General features: G+C 36.8%; 1 protein-coding gene across 1 annotated transcript in view; it reads left to right on the forward strand.

Annotated features, from left to right (window-relative positions):
- The window catches only part of LOC123322023 (metabotropic glutamate receptor 7-like), a 77304-nt gene that overhangs the window by 26105 nt on the left and 27051 nt on the right, over window positions 1–24148 (forward strand). The window contains exon 2 of the mRNA XM_044909847.1: window positions 3768–3899. Within this exon, the coding sequence (XP_044765782.1) occupies window positions 3768–3899 (132 nt within the window). The remainder of the gene's footprint in view (window positions 1–3767; window positions 3900–24148) is intronic.

The following is a 24148-nucleotide window of genomic DNA, read 5'->3' on the forward strand; positions in this document are numbered from 1 at the left end:
GCCAACGCTTAAAATGCTTGCAGGACTGAGGAGGTAAACTCCTTGAAACCATTCCAGATGTCTTCGGGGAAGTATTTACTATTCTCAAAGCCCTATTTATGCCTTGGAATGAAGCCAATCAAACCATCGATTTGTCCTCGGCCAATTCTATAATCGTATTTCAATTTCAATAAAATCAATGCATACCACTATCAAGATGTATCACAAAGAATAACGAAGCTAGGAAACTGGGGTGAGTTTGTCATGTCGAGCATTATATTTCACCCAGTCGTATACTGATTCAGAGATTGGAATTATACAGAGAGATGTGTAACGTAAACTTTTGGGAAGTTTCACATACATATCTTGGACCCGGCGCATTCGCCATTTTGCAACAACACAAATGATGGTAACAAAGATTCAATCAGATTGAATCTTTTGACAATTTCAGAGATTACAGGTTACATTCCTCAAAATAAACAGTTTTTCAATGTTTGTGAGAATCGAAAAACTATGAATAAGTCCTTGTTTTGCTGGAAATTCAGGTGATACAGTGCTACAACTATTGTATGTTTTGAAAAGAAATACCTCCATTCAAATTTGAATCGCAGTGGTGCGAAGAGGTGAATTTTAACAGTAAGAGTACTTATTTTGAAGGAGATGGAATAAACTACGTGAAATTGAACCAACCCTACGTGTCTTACCCCCGATCGCCGTTGGTATACGTCGAGATGAAAACAGATCGATTAGAATGTTAGATGAATTGGGTGAAGCCATTGTTTTTCTCTTTGCCCTATATCTGCGTTTAACGACGGCGACAGTCAGTGTGGGTATCGATGTCAGACCTCGCCTGGCAGGTGGCTCAAAATCCTGGGCTACATGGTGTGTTCCACTCAAGTAGCTGGGTGGATTTTCATTCGTCAACAGAGTGCTCCAGTCCACAAGCCCGGAAAATACAGTTAGCACAAAAACATTTTAAGACCAGTTCAGTGAAAAAGATGGTGAGGTTTCAGGCAACAGAGTAAATACCAGAAGAAAATGTACACCACTGCAAGTGGTGAATCAAGGACAGTTCACCCTTGTAGCATCCAACTCTACTGAATGAATTTTTTTATGATTACTCTGGAAGTTTGTGTGTATTGTCACTTACTCTCTTCCTGATCCATTAATGATAATCACCAAGAGATATATCATCACCCTCTCACTTTGTAGTCTTCCTTAACCAGTGGACGAACATTTAGTCCTTTTTTCATCAGTATCAACATCTCTCAGGAATTTTGAGGCTAAGGGAGTATTCAAATCGCAGTTACAATTAACTCCAAATGTTAGTTGAAGTTGTTAAAGTTGATATTCACATCAAATCCCACTTTGATGTCGTTATTACTTGAAATGAATTAATTTTTCATCTATAGAGATCAAACCCTCTGATTTTTCTCGAGATCCCATGTATAATTCTGGCTGTTATTGTTTAGTCCTTCCGCATCTGTGTTCTCTGGCCAGGTATAAAGGATTAAAACCTCATTAAAACGAATTCTTTGTCCTGTGATCCCATAAAATGCGCAACGCCTCTAGCTTTCAAATAACTAATACCAAATTTAATTATTAACTGAATTCGTTTGAACAGATCTGGTCACCTGCTTTCAAATTACCAGATTACCAGAAATATCAACCAATAATCCAACCCATATTAAATTTTCCCTGTTATTTACTCTAAGCCGCATTGGAACGGTGTTGCTTGCTTTACATAAAATACACAGTAAGCTTAGTAACAGAACAAGATTATATTAGTCTGATTTATAAACGGAGGGAACCTAACTAGTGGATTCCTACCAGTTTCGCTCATTACACAAGTAGATATTATGCATCATTTAGGACTCCAGACCATTTGTGGAAACATCAGATACTATGGGGTGTTTCAGCTGCTGGGATATTTGTTTGGATGACAAGAAAATATCCAAGCAGAGTGTGATATGGAATTATCTCAAGGCCTTCGGTATATTTGGCCTTAATTTTTGGGTAGAACTCCTCGAGGTTTCAAGGAATATTCAGTTGAAGGATTCAAAAGTATACACTGTTAAGTGACGAAAGAATGGATTATTCGTGTGATATACTCACGATTGGTGTTTTTTATTGTGACAATCTTTCACACACATCCTTCAGAAGCTATTTTGATGTGAAAAATGCTTTAAATATATTGGTTTTTAAAATTTCCATACTACCAAATCTATGGATTCTTCAACTAGTATAGAAAAAGGATAAAGAAGCATTAAAAGAGTTGTTGAAACAAAAAACAACTCCACTCATACAGAACAGATAGTTGTGAATTTAAAACAAACATCTGTCAACGTTTCATATTTGATTACTTTTTGTGAAACGATGTTTTACCTCTTAGCTTTTTTCTGAGGAAACCTAGATGCCGACAGCAGATTTTCAGAGCAAAATTTTTCAGTGAAACATACGACATGAAAGTTCGTATAAGCTTAAATTAGTATCTACATTATCAAATGGAAATTCCGATATCCAACTGTGGGAAATATTCGACAGTTAAGGAAAAAATTGTTTTTTCCCTGCTTAGAAGACTAATTAGATCTTTGGACGGGAAAAGTCAATTTCAAATCCGCCGAATAACTTCCGTCACACGAATGAACAGGGTGGTTTTACCATTTTCATACCCGATGGATTGAGCCTAATATCAAAACAGCGAATAGGAGGCCAAAGGAAAGGATCAAAAGATTCAGTTCATTTCGTTTCTTTGAGATGCAAATTCCGTAAAAATGGATTTTCATAGCTTTTAAATTCGAAATTCGGAGGAGTAAAATGAAACGAAAAATCGGCCCTGTTTGAACAGAACTGCGAGTGGTCCAGACCGAAGGAACACTCAATCTGCAGCGAAAATGGGTACGGGACATCCGTGAGCATGCATACGAAATAAATATTGGCCTCGAACTGAATACCCTTCATTGCTCCAGCAATTATGGTAAAAACGTCAATTTTGAGGAACGCTTTTTCCATTGACCTTTGGAACATTGCACTTATTACATTGACAACGAAACTGGACCTACTGAAAACTGAATTTAGCCCTTCGAATTAATGATTCCATTAATTCAATATGTCAATTACTATTTAAGGTTTGGAAACCATTCGACCTATACAAAATTTGTACAGGGTCTTTGAATTGTACATATATTTCAACAGTAGATTCTTGAGGTTGAAAAAACACTTTTTTCCTCTACCATTTTTTCAGATTCGGTCTAGATAAAAAGATATAGCTATTTGAGTTCCTATAAGCTATGTCACCCCTGAAAAAATTAACTTTCCCACAGTATAAAAAGCCAAATCTACCTATCACACTACCCATCTGTGGATTTTTAACAGGGTTTCATTCAGCTTAAGTACCCAATTTTTCGAATTTCCAGATATATTTTATTACAATTAAATTACTCGAAAACAACTTACTTTTAAGAGTTGCGTTCTTTGGATTTCCTGTATCTTTATAGTATATAATGATGATCAGATGTGGGTCGAAATTTGTGTTCGAGGAAGATTAATCATTCGATAAAGCCGTTTATTAGATATAACTCAAAATAACATTGTTTTATACCTTAATGCCTGGCCGAATTGGAAAAAATGGTAAAGGAAAAAAGTGTTTCATTTTACCTCAGGAATATTCTGTAAAAATGTAATGATATATGTGAGAGTCAAAGACTCACAATGAATATATTTGTGTTTCTTCTGTTGTGAACTGAAATGATGAAGTTTTTTTGTTAATCTCTGAATTTCTCTTACAGGATATGTCTGAATATCAGTGTGAATCAGGGAAACCCCCTGTTTATGTCCCCCACAAACCTGTGACAGCAGTGATTGGCGCATCTTTCAGTGTTGTTTCTATAATGGTAGCAAATATACTGAGACTTTTCAAGGTAAGAATTTATCCAAAATGCATGCAGTTTATCGCCCATATTATTCTGAATACTTTTCGCCATTCGTAAACTGAACAGAGCATCGACAATTATGGCTGGAATTTTATTTCCATATCTCTCCGAGCTAAAATTCATGTCGGTTGTTACTGCTAAAGATAACTGCCGATTAAAACTGAAAATATTTTATTGGATCAGTTTTAATTTCTTTCGCAGATTATCTTTGCCCCCCCCGAGAGATTTTCTGCTTAATGAAGTGAGTTATACTGTGACGCGAAAAATTTTCATGGAGATTAGATTTCTTTATTTCTTTCTCTGCGGAATTCAAGAAGAAATTCTGTGAAGGGGATAATAAATTACTGACTTCTTTGCGCGGGAAGTTCAACTCAAGTCAAAGTGGAGAAATTAGGTAGGTTTTCCTCTTTTTATCCCTCTACAATCTCTCGTCCTTTTCTGAACGGTGTATAAGGGGCTCATTTCTTCTCATTTGCATCGTTGATCTTCAGAAAGTCACTTCAGCTTCCTGAGAATGAAATAATTCTCGGGGAACGGTGAATAGCGAAAATTATGCTGAATCATAAAAGGATAACGCCTTCATAGATGGGCAGATAAATAATAAAGTAAGTCAATTGAAATACATTCAATCTACTGATATAACAATCAACAAATGTTGAGACGAAGTTGCTCTTCTAGAATATGCATCACATTAAGATCTTTCATGATTTTTCTGGGTCGGTTAAATAATCATCAAAACCAAATGGTTGCACTAAGCAAGATGAAATTTCGAGATTTATAAGAGTTGCTCTTTCGGAATATTTATAACATCCTTTTTTTTCTGGGAGATAACTGCCATCGAATAAAAAGTCTATCGATTTGTTCCATTTTCGTCGAGGTATGAGTTGTGTTGCTCTGACGAGGTCAAGTAAGACTGAAACTATGGCCAGCATCTACCATTTCTCGACGAATGTTCCTTCGGTTGAAATTATTTGTCCACAAACTGTTTTCCTCATTCCCTATAGCTTTCTCTGCTGTTTTCTTCAAGTTTCTCCCACGAAAACTTCACTGGATATTTGTATCTTCAGTTATTATGTTGTTCATATTGTTGGCAGAAGTTTTCGTGATGTTTATTTCGTCACATATCACCAAATATGAATGTCGAAACCCCACATGAAGAAATGAGTTGAACACTCCATTTGATTTATCGATTTCCGTTGCTGACCGACACTTTTCCGCAAAGTTTGCTGGTTGGAAAATTAAAAAGACCAACGCTCATCTGATATTTCACTCTTACACTGCTATTCGCTGGACGCAAACTGATGACTCTACTTCTTTCTCGCAATTTTCACTTGACGGAAAACTCTGCCGGGGAATTTTATTGGCATTTCAAATTAAGATCGGCACGACAGCTTCAGTTATCACTTGCCCCTTTTTCCGCTCTAGGAGAGGGTTCTCGATGTTCGAGACAACTCGATACCACTTGTATCAAACAGGCTGAATATAAAGATATGGGGAGAAGGAATAATCAGATATCGCTCAGCTGAAATATGCAGCACTCCGTTTGTTTCTATCGGAGGGGTTTTCGTTGGATCAAGTTGCTCCTAGGGTTGTTTTTTTCTTCCCTGAGTGATTCCATCAGCAAAAAGATGTTCATCTTGTGATCGATTTTATTCTGTAATTAATTTTCTTTAACTGAATGTATAACACGAAAGTAATAAAAAATATTGGGAGGAAAGCGTGCAGCTTACAAACATTTCCGACGAGATTTTCATTTCATTCACCCTTCGAATCCCGAACGCAAATTCCCCAGGACTTTCAGTCCCGTTTTCAATATCTCGAATATGATCCAATATCACCCTTGCTGACATACCCTTACACGTCGATAGTCGAATTCGTAAAAAGTTTTGCAACTCGATATGTCTGTTGGTATTTTCAACATAATGCCGTTCTCGGAGATCTGCTCCATCCCTTAATTTAACTTTCTCCGAAGGCTTCAACAGAAAAAAATATATCTATGGCAAATTGAATGTTGGTCTGCCGAACTTTCGCGATGATGTAGACCTGTAATCATCTTTGTATCGGCCAGTTAGGGGCTGTTATGTCCGAGCAATTTTATGAGAAAAACTTTTTGCTCTGTGGCTGACTTGAGATTCTGGACATCTAGGAAGTTGGATCTATTGGCAATGGGGATATTGAATCCACTTGGGAGTTTCATAAGAGGAGTTATTGTATAACAAAGTTATCAGAAAATTTCAGACATTTTTCACCATGACTTCTTCCAGTCTCACATGCTAAACGTCTTTGAGAAATTAAAATCGCTCCTTGTCGTGAAGAGTTTGAGTAATTTGGGTTACTGCAACAAATTCCCCCCTGCGTCATTTAAATGTTTTTTAATGAATGGAGGATTCAGAGAAGCTAATCTGCATACATTAATTTCAGGCCACTGAAGTGGTGGATAATTTTCGTCTGTAAATAGAAATTGATAACTCTGGCCAAAACTACCAGCAATGTGCCAAGAAATTCCGGAATCAGTTTGCTGGTGTTGGGACAATTTTTTTCAACTAAATTTAATAGCCCCGTTTCGTAGTGATCCTGATCGTTGGGGCTATGCCTCCGAGGCTTCCACAAATCGATTCGATGTGAGTGGACAGAAAAGCACGAACAATTAAACGACAACTGAATCGCCCCTCATTAATTCCGTCCAATCTGTTCAATAAATCCGAAAAGAGAATTTACCGCAGCTACCATGTCGGGGTTTTTTCGGTTTTCACATGTCCCTTTCTGCGGTTTTGTTCACGTATACTCCGGAATCAATGACTTCCGAATTGGCTCGGATGTCAGTTTGTGTTTCGTTTCAAAGGACTAATCTGTTGTCGTCTGGCTCCACCATATTGTTTATCCGCATCAAAGCTAGCCTTGGAGGTACATGTGCCATATCAGAATTGGTTTAACGATGGACCTGTAAAGGAAAAGGCCTCCTTTCCTTAAAAGGAAATGTTACTGAAGTTAGGAATGATATGTAGGTCCATATATGGTAATTCTCTATGGGGCTAAAATGGAAGAAGGAATTTTGGATCTGGCTGATTTACCATCATTCAGTAGTGAGTTTCAAGTCAGAGTAGCTGTAGACAGCTGGCGTTTGAGTATGGCCCAATGGGAATAATATGATTGAAATGTTCTCCAATCAATAGGGCACGTGTAAAACCAAGAAGCCTTGGATATGGAATCAGTGTACTGATCTCATTAGTTACTTCTGATCTTGATAAATGAGTCTTCTTAGAATCCATTTTTTCCAGTGGCTGCCTAGATCGTATAACAGTCTAGTTCTTGAAATACAACACAAACTGGAAAAGGTTGCGAAGGATGTCGAGTGAACATCTATAATATGCACTCACTGGCCAAAGTGAAATGGTAGAAAATAAAAAGCACTCTTCAATTATCCAGAATTGATGGAAGTATCAGTTGGACTCACAATAATATTCAATTTCCAATGCCATTACCGATCCGGAATGGAGTTATTATTTCCATATTCACCTCATTTTTCGCTGGAAATGGATTCGAACTCATTTTCAGGAAACAGAAGTGCTGGGACTTTTTCCAATGATATTTTTTTGCGTAACTTCTTTCCGGACGGAACGTTTGGGAAACTTCAGTATTAAGTGGCAATAAAATTTCCTTTAGAGGTGGTGCAATGAAAAATTATGGATCGCCAAGAAAGTTCTGAGTCAGGAATATTTTACCGGTTTCTTCACCATGGAGTTACCGGATGATTTACGGTGATGAATATGTATCAATGATAATGAATAAGTATCATTCGATTTATTGGTGTGAACTCCTGAAAGTTCGTTTCACACTCATTCCTATATTTAATCCCATCGTTAAGAGTTACACTACTAATTTGTTTGAATTTTGCCGCAACGCTCTTTGTTTGATATTAATAACGATTAAAAAATTCCATTACACTGCTAGATGTTCAAATATCACCTAGAATATTTTGCAATGAGTTGAGTGACGTCCTTCAGCGGAGATATGAAGAAATTCCATTGAAACAGAGGAATGGTACCTAGCGAAAAATTCTAAATGAGAAATTTTAAATACGACGTAGATCACAGATGCAAGATTAAAAATAGAAATTGTTTCATCATGCCTTATTGTATCACAGAAACAGTGCAAAAATAGGAAAGAATTCCGGATATTCCCCTATGTTCACAGAACCATAAATTTCGCTATGAATCTTATTACTCCGGAGTAGAAATATTAAACATACCTATTCTGAAAAAGTACTGGATGTCTACGAATTCCAATTATAACGAAATGATGAAAATATACAGGCATGCAATTCGAGAAGTATGAAACATTTCCCCTTTTGAAATTCATCGCACATAGAGAGGATTCAAAAGTCCTTCTTTTTCTAAACTTCACGTTTGAGTAGTCAACAGAAGCTTGAACATTGTGATTGGTAACTAGTTAGACTTGGACACCTCTGAAAGATTAAAAAAAGTTATCTATGATAAAAAACACAAAATTCTTCGACCTCTCTCTTAGTCCATTGGTTGATTCGGACAAGCTGAAGAAACTTGCGTTATATGAATTTTTGGAAAGTTTCAATTGCGGCTTCATTCATTCGAATAATTCAGCCTGGAATATTCGGCGTCCGTAAATACTGATGCGAATCCAGAAGCATTAAAATGCCAGCTGCATTCCATCCCTGCTCGGATCTGGAGTCACATCCATCAGGTGAACACTGCGAATCACAAAAATTTCACCGACCCAGAAACTACGTAACAACTTTCGAAGCCAGAATATGACAGAACAATTTCGCACAATTCAACTTCCATTATGCAGAGAGAAGTTCCCCGAATAAAGGCTGCATTGTACGCTGAAAATTGTAAATAGGCTTGAGGTTAGGGATTTCATTTCTATTTTGCGAATCGTTTGTCCATTTTTCATTTTTTTTCTGCGACAAACCTTTCCAAGTTTCCATTGTCGAAAAGAAACAGGAGAGGAAACCGATTTTTATATATTATGTTGTGCGTCGTGTCTGGAATTTCCCCTTTTTCTTGAATGAAGATTCAACGGTGAACACTACCTAACAAGCGCATTGTTGGAATTTTGTTTTCCAGCCATTCTTTTTTATTTTCAATAACGAACGTAAAGTCCCGGATCATCCTGAACTTCCAGCATGTAGAATTTTTTTCTTTCATCTAACTGACGATTTTGCATGTGTGCTGAAAGACGCTGAAGGACCGGATGATGCAGTGGCTATGAGTATTTAAATCGTAACTAGAACAGTTGTGCCTCTAATTCAAAATTTTCATTTGAGTTTGAATTTCTGCTTCCTGTTTCTGCACTTGGATGTAGCTCTATAAATCCAAATAGCTCTAGTTTATTTTGAAAAGTTCTGCCATATGTTAGAAAAAATACTAACCTTTGAAAACACTTCGTATGGACTTCGAAATGGACAAGAAATTTGATAGGTGAAAACTATTCTGCGAAAATAAGGATTGTTTCAATATGTATGTGTGAACTACTGTTCTACTTAGTCATTGAATATTCCCTTTCATGGGGTTTTGCTCGTTATTGGAACATACTCAGGTTTTCATAATTACAAGATACTGATCTAAAGCTCTGTAATAATACACTGCTCAGCAATTTCTCTTCATTCGTAGCTTTTGATTATCTGAATCATCTGTTATGGATATGTTCTTTTAGGAAAAACTGGGATATTTTAAGTTGTTTTTATTTTACCATATTCCTTTTTAACTTAACAAAGCTCTTTTACTATGTTATCAATTAATTGTTAAAGGCTCCAGATGGTGACATATAAAAACCATGTGGAATTTGTCGCTAAACCTAGTTTTTTTTCACTTGAACGTATAAATTTGATTTCAATTGACAATAATTGAAGAATTTTAAGGAAATTCGATCCATCAGTCATGGCAAGAAGATGCTTGGCTCCTGCAACTTGACCAAATCATACGGTGGATACAGGAAGGATTTTCCCAGCGAGAAGGGTCCTGTCTGTTGGATGTTTCGTCAAGTGTGGTAAATAGGGCTTGGAATGGGTTCATCCCAGCCTATAGTACTGTAGTCACCTGGTTAATGAAGCGTTGAAAGCTCCTGCTATTGGAAGGATGAACTGGCCAGCTCGCTATCCAGATATGAATTGTATCGAACATGCCTGGACCGAGATGTCTAGACAACAACATTTCCTATGAAACTCTTCGTTCTTTCATTATTCTTTGAAAAAAAAACAAGAACATAAACAGAACATGCTTTGGTATCTGATCAAAATAAACATCTTGAAGTGGATATTCCTGAATGAATTGATGGGAGGTCGGGACTATCAATTGTTCAGCAGTGTATTTTTTGTCTTGAGAATCGTTGCCGGTGAAATGCTTCTTATTTCCTTCGGTGCTATTATTTTGGCAAACCGACAGTTGCACTGCTGCAACAGGCAATTTATTGGAAGCTGATATGGACCGACTATCTTTTCCGTGACCCCTTCATACCCCAGATTATTACAGATTCAAAAAAAGAAGGAATTTCTTTGCGAAAACCCTCGGGAACCATCCCCGTTCGAAACCCGAATACGGGTCATACCATTATATCAAATCCGAATTGATATATGTGTTTTTGAAAGTGATTTATACAAGAACGAATATGTTGCCCGATTTTTCCGTGGACTAGCAAAGGAGAGCGATGTATGGGAACATCGATTTTTCAACGGAAAAGGATCCTTCAAGGAATATCCGAATCTATATTCCACTGTATGGTTATATCGGTTTTGATTGTATTGCTGATTGGATTTCTAGCTTGCTATTCTCACAACGTGACATAATCTGATAACAGATTTGGCAAGTTTCAACACGTTCGTGGAAACATTGACAATGCACAGAGAGTATTCAGAGCAAAACTACAAAATCTCAGGAAGTAGAACCCTATTTCTTAATTTACTGCATAACATAGACTAAAATCATCAATTTGCATCTTTCTGTTTTATTTTTGGGAATATAACATTTGTTCATATGGATACAATGAGCTACAATGAAGCTACAATGAACCTGCAAATGTTCCTTTCCCTTTTTTTTCCCTATTTCCATTCCAAACAAAATCCCAGCTATACCGTTCGTGGTCCCTTTCCACCCTACTACCTCTATTTTCAAATGCAGGCGAAGAAGTGATTAAGAATATATTGCGGCTGGTGTAAATGGAAATTCTACGAGAGGGAATATTTAAATTGTCTTCTCGGAAAACAGCAATATCATTCTCTATGAATTTATAGAGAAAAACGTGAAACAATTCAGAGTAGCGTATCTGTATCCATCATAAATGTGATCATTCCTTGCTGAATATTTATCAAGGCAAAAAATGTTTGAAACAGATCATCCAATTTCATTTTTTCTCAGTTTGGTTTTTTCACTGGAAAATAGCTGATATGCTCCGTGAGCTTCAGTTATTGATCCTTTGAAATCACTATCGAATTCCATTGAGAACAAATTGGGTTTTTGCTAGTAAAATATTAGAAAAATCACATCATGATTACCGAGAGGATTGTGGTTGGATAATACCAATTAAGGGCAGTCCATAGTTGAAAAGGTCAATGTTCTGAATCGCTTCACTACATATAAGTGAAAGAGCTTTTAGCTTCTAGCTTCTAGCTTTTTCCTCTCCGTTACCTGAGCAAAGCCATTAAGTAATATTGAGTGTCGGTTTAGGGTTACATATCCTGGAGGATGAAATTTGCTCCTACTGTTTTATAATCCGTTCAATATCCCAATTTTTCATCTTTCAATACAGGGGCTCTGAATGGAATTATTTCAGGAACGATTTATGCAATGAAATAGACAGGGTGTTCCAGCAAAATGCATGAGGGGTGTTCTATAAGTTTAGGAGCTTCTTTTTATAAGAAAACATCTTTGACTGTTGCCAATATCTCGAAAAGCAGTGAAGAAATTGAGTGAAGAATTGGAAAACCTATGAAATGGTTTCTAGTGCCAACGTATCGCTGGATTTTCCACTGAGAAAATCCGGAAAATCCACTAATGATTGGTGGGGGAGTGGAAAATGAAAATATCTATTGGTTGACCTAAAAGTGTGTTATTAATCGTTTTTCCTCTTACGACTTTCTTTTCCAAGCGTTCTGTACATTTCGTAAATTTCCCTGAAACGCTTTCAAACCCACATCTCGCCATGGTTCGAGAAACCTCTTGCAAGAATTGTCCCGATTTCTGATGCTGTGACGAATTTTTTTCCATTTCCTCTCCGAGTAACAGAACTATATTACAATTAAACGCTTCGGGGTTATTGGTGAGGCGGCAGCATTCCTTCTTTCCGACATGAAACTAATTAGATTGAAATATTCGGGGCACAAATTCGAATACGAAAAACAAAGCAACGCGTTTACATTTCGGGCACCTTGAAATCTCTCTAGAACGGTTTCTTTCCGAATGACTGGGTTTTTTTCAGCGAAAATGTATTGTAGAAGTAGTTAATGGCGTTTTGCAATTAGTTGTTTCCGTACTGCGCGTTTTTAAAGGGCTGTTTTCCGTTCAAAGTGAATAATGAGTGTGAAAGGAAGGGGGATCTCAATGGAATTTCAACTCGCAGAAGGTGCTCTGAAATACTTAAGGTTACACTCAGAGTATTATGGGGTAGGAGAGTTGTTCTTTGATATTAACTCTTGCCCTTGCTTTAATTCAATGGAAAAGCAGTTGATTATTGATAATTATCTTGAGCCTTAAGGGTCACCAGAAGAACACATAATGTCCATGTACATTATTCATTTTTGAAGTATTAAAGATAACTCAAAAACGATCTTAAGTTTGCCACCAGAATAGGACTCATTCGATCTGTCGAAGGATATGGGACGTTCATTGGCCTGATGAAAGCTCCCCCACATGATCCAGGATAATGAAACAAGCTGACTAATTGGTCCATATGACACGCATTCGGAGTTTGTTGTCCCGTTGTTTTGTTGATTCGTTCAAATAATTAGATGAGAAGGTATCGGCAAAATACGAATCAGCTTTGTGCGTTTCCATCCTGTTGGAAATTTGATCCAATAACATCTAATTCGTTCTTTTCAACAGGGCACATGCGAGCTAATTTTGACGACGAGGGCTCAGCAAATGGCAATTTGTTTTGGGAATTGGAATTTTTCCTATTCCGTTTATTCATTGAATTCATTCGTTAATAAACCGACAAAAAAGAGTGAAAATAGAGTTGGGTGCAATAAGGTTTGGCAGGATATTACACGAAAGATTGAGACTTGTTCGGAAATAATGTAAAAACAATTTTTTTCCATTGTTCAACGCACTTTGAAAGGCTTTCTAGAGTGAAATATTACATTGAATCATCTACAATCTACAAGATGACTTCTAAGCTGTTCTTGTCCTACTAGAGTAATAAAATATTCAATATTTGAAGCTCGGTGATGCAATTTTGACTCTAACTTTCGGGAGTTTATAAATAGAGAATGAACCAGAAGCAGTTGAATTTAATTATAAGCTTTTCATTATTAATTATGCCTTATCTCTATGTTCGCATGTGAGACCAAATATGGATGGACTAAGCGGGTAGAATTACATAGACCCTGGAGAATTGCCTTGACTTGACTGTTAGTGTGATAATAAATAATGATGACGAGTTTTATCGATCATTATATAAAGTGACAGCGATGCTAGATATGCGGTAAACGGGGACAGGATAGGACTGCGCTCCTGTCAGATTATGTTATCTAGGGGCCAAAGCCAGGACTCTATTTTGCGGAGATATGGCATGGAAACTCTTAAAGGTCAGAAAACTAGTGTCAATAGAATAATAGGAGAATTCTTTTATGGAATTCAGAAGATTTGTTCATTCTTCCGAACAACCTTTTTCACCTTCAAATTAGTTGAACAGGCAGAAGATATGATCTCAATTGAAGAATAAACTGCAAAAACCAGAGTTTTTCTCCCTTAATTCAGTAATTAGCAAATCGAAAGAATTCGATCACTAATCCCAAAAGAAATTCACTTATTCCACTCGAAAGAGTGCTCCTTGGACTCAGAAAACAGGGTGAGATGAAATTATATTATGGATTCGTTTAACATCCAACTAACTTCAATTCTCCATTCCAATTCATCAGACTATTGGGATGTTTACTGACACATACCTTCGCCTTCATTTTGTCAAACATAAATTCGATAAATACATTCCAAAACGAATGAACTGTGATAGTCATTCCATTCCTAATTAGACGCTTAAATGAAAGCAGCGGAAATTTAGTTGAATAAATCAATAAGCATAATTGGTTGGTAATATTCATACATTTCATTATTCAAATATTCCAATTGCGAGCGCTTTTCGATTATTATTGTTTCATGGCAGAATGTTAAGTGAACTAAAGAACAACCTTTATCACTTTCAAATTTGTTTAACAGGCAGAAGTCGCGGAGTGCTAAAGATGAGATATGATATATGATCTCAGTGAAACAATATAATGTATAACACTGCAAAAACAGGATTTTTCTCCCTTAATTCAGTAATTAGCAAATCGAAAGAATTCGATCACTAATCGCGAAAGAAATTAACTTATTCCACTCGAAAGAGTGCTCCTTGGACTGAGAAAACAGGGTGGGATGAAATTATATTATGGATTCGTTCAACATCCAACTAACTTTTATTCTCCATTCCAATTCATCAGACTATTCGGATGTTTACTGACACATACCTTCGCCTTCATTTTGTCAAACATAAATTCGATAAATACATTCCAAAACGAATGAACTGTGATAGTCATTCCATTCCTAATTAGACGCTTAAATGAAAGCAGCGGAAATTTAGTTGAATAAATCAATAAGCATAATTGGTTGGTAATATTCATACATTTCATTATTCAAATATTCCAATTGCGAGCGCTTTTCGATTATTATTGTTTCATGGCAGAATGTTAAGTGAACTAAACTGACCGAATAATTATGCATTTTATAAATGTCTCTATCACTTTCGTGTTAGAGGATTAATTGAATGAAATTCACGATCAAACGAAATCGGAATTCGATAAATGCTGAAACAAAATTTAGACTAAGTGTAATAAATTCCATCAGCAAAATGGTTTTGCGAATAACACAGTTTTGTCATTATCATCGATAGTGGAAAGTAGCGGAAAACTGGAATTTATGAACATATTTTTTGCTTTACACTTTACACAGTAGATCATCACTGTCGCATTCGCCATTTTGCAACCGCCAAGATAAAAAATTCACTGTCTACAGAATTCCCATCATGACCTCGATCAGCAAACAGGAAAAGTCAAAAAATTTCAAGTTATTGAAAGGAAACTCAAGACAATCAAAATTCATGAGACACATGTTCAAATTTCAGCCTAATCTTTTATTAAGATTTTTAAATGCATAATTTGAAACCATTCGCTCAATTTTCTGAGTTTTTTCCGTTGATTATTTCTTTTTTCAACATGTAATCATGAAGATAATACTCCAGATTTTCAAGAATGTTTGGTCCTATCCTTGTTTTCTGCATTTTTCTTTGCGTCTACATCGCATTCAGAATGTGTGAACTGATTCACACACTAAGTGCAACCGCAATTTCAAAAAATGAAAGCATTCCAGATAATTCGATGTTACATTTTGGATAATTTTCAATAGTTTTCCAAAAAAGACTTTCTAAATTTGAGAAATCCAAATATTTTTCAGAGAAAAGTAGGTTGAAACGTACACTACCAAGTTTCTTCTCCGAGATTACATTTTTTTGTGTGTACATAATTTGGAATTGTTCCCTTCCCATTTCTTGGTTTTAAGTATCTATTTCAGCAAATTCCCTAATATTCAATTACGCAGACATCATTTTAGATAAGCAAGAATCTCTCTAACCAACCCTTTCGGTTGTCCTTACTGTTTTCGAAATGTGCGAAATTATTTCTTATCTCCCTTCACAACGTACCAAACAACGATCGCATCTGGTTTGAAATGATATTCAAAGGGTTTTTGTGATTCCTTGAAGAAGACCTTGGAATACTGTTTCACTAGAATTGCTCTCCCAATTTATCCTTCAATCAATATTTGAGTCAACCTTGTTGGTGCGCTTTCGCCATTTTGCAACCATTCAATTTATCCCTTCCAGTTCCATTATTTCAGAAAATCCCACGATGTAGTATATCGAGAGAAAATTATTTTATTTTCATTAGCCATTTTCCGAGTGTTTAATACAGTTGGTTCTTTTCCACGAAATACTCTCGTGATTTTATTATCGCTTCGTTTGTCGGAAATGGCTCTCCGAGGTATTTCTCACAGCTTCTTGAAAACATAGCTATTTGATGTGAGAAAGGTGTAACGTGAAAATCTATTTAGTGGAGTTTATTGCTTCCAACGTCAATACTTGTGGCAATAAAGCACCTGGCACACTTTCATCTCTATTAAGGTCAATTCAGCGGTCGGCTCGGGTTTATCCTGATATCTCGAATGCTGTGAAGTTTCGGGCTTTGAGGATCAGAATTCTGGTCCAGCATTTATTCCGTCTATCCCTAGAAGTTTGTGCGGCTTCGTAGGAGAGACTTTGAAATTATTTAATGTATACGGTTGTAGTTTGGTTTGGACTGACGTAAAATGAAAAGTTGGTAATTTCTGGGAGTCCTGTTCGTTATTTAGGTACAAGTTTATTCCTATCTTGGTAGTCATCGAATTCACAGGTGATAACTGATGGAGAAATAAATGAAAAAGATCCAATTTAGGAGAAAATTCCCTCGAAAACATGAATTTTCACCTCACAGTCTTCGATTCAATCAAAATGTTTTGTAAGTTATCGATTTTTATGTATCTGGTTCTTCTGGATTCTGAAGTTGACTTATACAACTCTGTTGAAATATCCATTTTGCTCTCCAGTGGAAGGAGAAATCTTTGATATTCCAGAAATACACTAAACTGCTACCTACTTCATGCTTATCAAACTTTAATCCCATTTGAGGCTCTTGTCTCATCTCACTACTGATTCTCCTGATAAATTTTTTCAAGGAATCCATAATTTCAGGCAGACTTCATCTCTTGCTTTGATAATCGACACCTATTCTTTAAATCTTGCATATATTTATGGAACATCCCCTTTCAGACATAGCCTTCCTTACTGAAGCAAATATAACGAATAATGGACGGACTATGCAAATATAATTCTATAATTTGACGAACAAAATACGTGATATTGCTTCTTGAATACTGAAATCAATTCTTGAGATAAATAACGATGTTATTTTCCCATCATTCAACGTCCAAGGGTTTTTGTGGTGTGTAGAATTACAACTTGAGGAAGCCTTGAATGTTCGATCGAGCTGATTGATGAAACACCATCCAAAAGCGTGATTAATAACTCTAATTCGGAGGGGCTAGAAATAAGTTATCGAACCATCGAAAAATTATGGTTCTCGAACCTCAGCACCACTGGATGTGCCCCTTCGGGTGAAATGAAATGATGCGGCGGAGCGGCAAGCACAATACCAGGTCATGATTGGTGCGCACCAGCTCTGAAGATTCATTGCCCCAAGTTTATTATCGCCGAAACATGTTTTGTGCCCATTTCCTCCATCAGATAATTCTCGCTGATCGTATTCGTATACACCGCCTTCCTGAAGGATAATTTGAGCGTTAGTTTATCTCATAGATCCCGTTAATTTCGAGATTAGAATTTCCGTTGAGCGACAGGCAAGTGAGGAATTTGAGCGTTCTGTCATCGTAATTTGGCGAGTCCTGCGAAGTTTCAGGAACTGAGAGTTCGCGGAACAATGGGGGGGCTTTGTTTCGTTCGAAATAAAGGAAGTACAGGAGCTCACCGCCAACTTTTTACGTGATTAAATCCCCACGTAGACAAAGACGAAGGAGCAAAAAATACGGCTCTTAATGATTTATTTTCACCGCGTCGAGTGTTTCAGTCAATGAGTCATACGCACTCATGTCTTTCCAAGGCAAGAGAGCAATGCTTCTCGCATTCCCCCTAAGAAATCTGTTAATTTAGTGAGGGTGGGCTAGATTCATGCTCAAACTAACTGCTAAATACCTGAGGATAAGAACATATAACATATATGTTTTCCTTATTCGCAGGATAATCCAATGCTCAATGTTTCTACCCTCTCAGAATAATATTCACAACTGCTATTATTCTCGTGGAAATTCCAATGAAACGTGGATTTTCTCAGCGAGATTGAATCCTTTCTTCTTATTTAAATATAGTCGGCTGGGAGATGTATCGAAATCGATATTTTCCCTGTGGTTACCCGATTCTCTTTCACCAAATATCGATGATGAAACTCCCTCACTCAGTCAGTCTCATTGAGGATTCTGTGTAAATTTGTTTTCATCTGGATTGTGGGATGTATCTGTAAATAGGGAGGTGCATTTTAGGAATAAACTACTGGAAATGAGTATATTCCTCTGTACATCAGAACTTCAATGTGATCCACTTGAATGGAGTCCTCCCATCCTGCTGATAACTGTTCTATCTGTTGTCTCTCATGCTCTTTCATTGATTCCTCTTCGACTATTTCTTTTTGTTTATCTCTACCCTGCTTTCAAACTCGATGTTTGGCAATAAATACGTTTTACACTACCAAGAAATATAGCCTGCATAGAATTATAATTATAATTTACATAAGTTATGACCATATTTCCTAAAAACTTCATTTAACTCATAATACCAATCCTTCCAACTTTCATAATGACAAAAACTCTGTCTGGAGATTTCTTCTGACTTCCTTATCATATATAGGAATATCACTATATAGAAGATTTATAAAACCATTCAAAACCTCGTTACGTTCCTATTGATCAATGCAATCTAACGAAACTTCATAACTTTTCGAAATATCAGAAGTGAACAAATCGAACAGAATAAAATCACCATTCAGAACAATAAATTCCTCGAGCTGGTGAAGTTGTGGCTTCAGATACAGTTAGCTCTATATCCATTTCCAAGATCTATTTCCGATGGTGGCCTAATAAGTCCAACTGCTGCATTATTTAGTGCTCAGTGCTCCCAATGTTGAGATTTTCAATATCTTCTTTCCAGGTTTCACCGTCCAGAAAGAATATCGAGCAAGTTTTCGAATTTATCTATTCACGAGTACCTACCTAATTGGAAAATATTTACCATGAATAATAGAAACTTTGAATATTTTATTAGTTTTCTAATAAAATTTTAACCGATACTACTCTGGCTCCCTCTTTTTCATGGAGAACGTCATCTATTATTTGATAATTCGAAATGAAAGTTGTGATATTTCAGCGCTTTTCACTAATTGGTGTCTGAGGTTTCTGAAAAGTCGTTAATCCTTCCATTGAATAATTCTCTTCGAGAAAATGCGCTGAAGAATAACCTGAATATAGGGCTGCTTATTTCACCCCTCGCAATTTTCGGGATGGTAACAATTTGCTACGTCATCGGGGAAGGAACCTGAAGATATTACTCAAGGTTCATTCTAAATAACCAGCGGCACTTTCGAAAGGAAAACTCATCCATCATATTGAACAGCATCAACTAATACTGATAAATTAGAGGGATATTAAAGGGATAAAAACGTATTTTCTGAAGGGGGAAAAACAAGCTTTCAAGTAATCTGTGGATGTAATCGTTCTGTACGCTGAAAATTGTAGAGATGTTTCTGAATTCGAAGTTTTTTTTAATCCTTTCATTCATTTCCACTGATCTTATAAAGCTGATTACACACACACAGCTTTTACAGATTCAGCTATTTTCATTTCAACTTTCCTATTGAATCAACATTTGGAAACCTATATTATTGGTTTTTTCGAGTAGAACTAGCAGGAATACCCCTCTGATTGTGGTGCCAGACTCTACAGTCTGTTATGTCTGTAAAATATTTTCCAGCCTTCATTAGATATCCCAATATACTTGATACAAACTGCCTTTTTCTGTAATCCATCAGCTCAGCAACTGTCTGAAACACGTTCATAATCTAGGTATAGATCTGTCAACATTCTTATGTCTTCCCTATCATAAATGAACATGAAGCAGGATCTTCAAATCGGAGAATATAATTCGAAAACTCAACAGTGGCTCGAATAGCCTCCTCCCAAAGGTTCAGATGGGAAGAAATCCAGAAGTATCTCTCGTATTTAAGTGAATAATCATAATGGGAACAAAACCAGACCTGAAAAATCACAAGGAATCTCTTTCTCTCTGTTTCATTTTGCACTTTTTCCGCTGATAATTTATCGCCACAGCCTCACCACTTCCACTTCCTGTAGTAGCTAACAAATAACGTCGACTCGACGGCACCAAATGACGACAGAAGAAGAAGTACACCATCCCATCCCAGGGGACGTACGGAATGGGTTCCTCCTGGAACAATCGTCTAACACTCGTTTATTCACTTTCTCCACGCTGATCTGAATCCAATCTTTGGGAATGCCGCTGACGGGTATTGAAAAAAAATTGAGCGATCTGGGGCTGAATTGTCGGTGATTGTGCATATACGATTACTCCAGACACTCTTCTGATTGCGATCGATAGCCACGAATTCATCGTTATCGGTGTACATCGGTCATCTGATCCTTGTGCGAGATAACTGAATCTTGAGGAGGGTGAGAATTTCACTCACGATATTGCAGCCTATAAAACTTGTCTCTCTATGTTATCAGAATAAGTTGGTTGAATTGAATCTGAAAGGTTCACAATGTAAGATGTTATACGCAGAAGGATTCAACATATAACGAAAGAGATAACTTTAATCCAAGAGCAAGCAGATGTAATCCCTTTACCTAAGGTTATATGGCCAGTTGCCCCCTTAAGGAGGGTGAGATTTTCACTCACGATATTCCAGCCTATGAAACTTGTCTTGTATGTTATCAGAATAAGTTGGTTGAATTGAATCTGAAAGGTTCAGGATGTAAGATTTCGTGAATGTTATATGCAGAAAGATACAACATATAACGAAAGAGATAACTTTAATCTAAGACCAAGCAGATGTAATCCCTTTACCTAAGGTTATATGGCCAGTTGCCCCCTTAAGGAGGGTGAGATTTTCACTCACGATATTCCAGCCTATGAAACTTGTCTTGTATGTTATCAGAATAAGTTGGTTGAATTGAATCTGAAAGGTTCAGGATGTAAGATTTCGTGAATGTTATATGCAGAAAGATACAACATATAACGAAAGAGATAACTTTAATCCAAGAGCAAGCAGATGTAATCCCTTTACCTAAGGTTATATGGCCAGTTGCCCCCTATAGGAGGGTGAGATTTTCAGTCACGATATTTCAGCCTATAAAACTTGTTATGTATGTTATCAGAATAAGTTGGTTGAATTGAATCTGAAAGGTTCAGGATGTAAGATTTCGTGAATGTTATATGCAGAAAGATACAACATATAACGAAAGAGATAACTTTAATCCAAGAGCAAGCAGATGTAATCCCTTTACCTAAGGTTATATGGACAGTTGCCCCCTTGAGGAGGGTGAGATTTTCACTCACGATATTCCAGCCTATAAAACTGTCTTGTGTGTTGTTTGAAGGGGTTTTTCGAATTGAATCTGAAACGTTCACGATGTGGGATTACCTGAATGTTATATATGTAGAGGCATATAACATAAAACGACAGAGATATCCCTAAAAACAAGCAGATGTAAACCTTTTACCTAGGGTTACATGGCCATTTGCGTTCGATTGTTATTCTTTACATCGTAAATTCTTTTGAAGACTCATGGAAAACCAGATTATGTCCTTACTGATTAATAAATCTCACCGAGAGGTAGTAAGATAACAGATTCTTGAGAAAGGTGGGATTTTCACTCACGATGTTGCAGCCTATAAAAGTTGCCTTGAATGTTATTTGAAGAGGTTCGTCTTTCGGGTCCTTTATTGCCCATAAATGTATTGAATGATGGTATGGCAAGGGGTGTTTTCCTTCTCCGAAATCAGAGAAAACGAGGAAGCCAAATAATTCTCTGGGAAAGTTGAAAAAAACTCTTTTTTGGGACACAGAAACACAGATCCACATAACATACAAATTTCCAAGAATTGTAAAAGAATTTGGTAATAAAATTAACCAGTTTCGTGTTCCTGAGAGGAAGAATTCGTCAACATTAATCATACATCTTGAGGGGAATGTACACTCAGAAAATGAAAATGAGGAGGGAACGCCAGAGGGCTTGAGGTTGACTCAACATCTCACTTCATTCTCTAATGAAAAACTGAATTATAAATAACTAGATGAACAGCATTATGAATTCATCGCAGGAACAATAAGCAACTGCTGGGTGTCACTTCGAGATGATAGATTAATGTCCTCTTGTTAGACGGTAGAAAAAAAATATTTCACGCCTTCTCCACCACTAGGCTGCAATTCCATTCATTCAGTCTCTCGAGGGGCGAAGGAGGGAGATTCCATTTATTTCCATTTGTTTCCGATGTTTATTGAGGACGAAAAGAGGAGTGTAGAATAACTGATTATACGTTCTTTACTCGATATATGTCTCTCGAAAATGAAGCTCACGGCGCTCCAGAACAAATACAACTGCTTGAATTTATACGCTGGCACATTTTCACAGCATTTCATGGCCCCTTGCACAAAGCAATGTCGTGCGATTCAGTTTCCTTCTTTCTTTTTTGGGTTGAAACTTTGCAACTTCGCAATTTAGAGATGAAATTATGCATCGACTCGGATGTTAATGTTGCTCGTTTTATGACTCCGCGGAAAATACTCAGGGAGATGGTAGCGAATTGAGTAGATGTGCTCACGAAGAAAATAGGGCTGTACCTACTACCCTTTTAACGTGTGTTGTATGAAAATTATCATATCGCCCTAACTAAAATACATCATCACGAATCTTTTGAAGATTTACGTTCTTGTGAACAACCAGTTTGCTGTTATATCAAAAATACCAACAGGTAGTTTAGACAGTTCAGAAAAGCATTGTTCCATTTCTAGTCCAGTAGAAGTCAATACATTCAACCTGAAACACAGGATTTTTGATCAAAAATTATGACCAAAATAACAACATCTCATTTCCAAAAAATATATTCAAATATTACTGCAATATTTCCTAAAAAATTTCAAAGAAAATGTGGCATCCACATAATCAAATCAAAATAAGTCCAACCTTATCCAATCAGACATTTATGTTTCTGTAAATTATTCATGCATATAGTGAAATCCTCAACTTTATTTCATTGATTCTTATAGAAAGGCTCAAGAATATTTCCATTAGCTCATCAACTCAATCAATCATCTTAGTGTCTCTAGGGAACATGATTTTGATTGAATATTTCGTAGATTTTATTCCCAAAATTCAGCAATTTTTCCGGTTTGCACACATGTATTGTGGAGTGTACTCAAAAACATCTTTGGCTGGCAATAAGCTGTTCGTTTTCTAATAGCAATTTCACCACAATTTTCACGAGTATCCTGATTCCCTTTCTTTCTGTTTTCAACAACAATCTACACTGGAACAACGTTTAATAACCAATAAGTCCTCTTGTGCAAGATAGAAATATATTTTGCTAGAAAGTATCGAAAACAATTCCAATTTCCGTTTCAGCTCGATCGAAGAAAGGGTCTATCTCTCTTTCTCGCATTCGTTTTCCGTCAACTGGTTCAGATCCAGGGATAAGTTCGGGATATAAATCGGAACGCAAATGAAAAATTTGATTGGGGGATTTGCTTGAATCGAAACGCTCCTCAAAGGAAGTATCGGGAACTTGAAAGTAACTATTTTCTGCTCTAGGTTACGGAAATTGAGAGTGTGTGGCAGGGACCGAAGAACAAACGAATAGTTCCAATAAATATAGATTGTTCTCAGGAAATGAACCAAGAAACTAACTACCAGGCAGATAGAACAGTTTCAGCTGAAATAGCTAACAGTATTCGAACGATTACTCATTAAGATTGTAGATTTTAAGGGGGTCTCATTGCACTGCGACCTTAAGACCTATTGTGTCCCCTATCAGAGCAGTTCTCGTCCTTACATAGTCTACAGCTCGCCCTTTAGTTCTTGAGTTCTCATGACCTGGGAACAGTATCTGGAATCGCTTCAAAGCTTTCTTCCTTACTTCTACAAGTTTCTTACCCAAAGCATTTTTTGCGTTGGTCGGCAATGGCGAGACATTCTGTCACCAGATGCTTCTCTAGAGAATCTGCACTCGTCGTTTTCTGACAGATAGAGGTGCTTCCTGAGGCCCTGTAAGGAATCTAGTGAGGAGCAGATACTTCTTAGATCTCGCAATATAAAAGGTTCAAAATAATTCAACCCAGG

The sequence above is a fragment of the Coccinella septempunctata genome, chromosome X, assembly GCF_907165205.1.
Source record: "Coccinella septempunctata chromosome X, icCocSept1.1, whole genome shotgun sequence".
Taxonomy (NCBI): Eukaryota; Metazoa; Arthropoda; class Insecta; order Coleoptera; family Coccinellidae; genus Coccinella; species Coccinella septempunctata.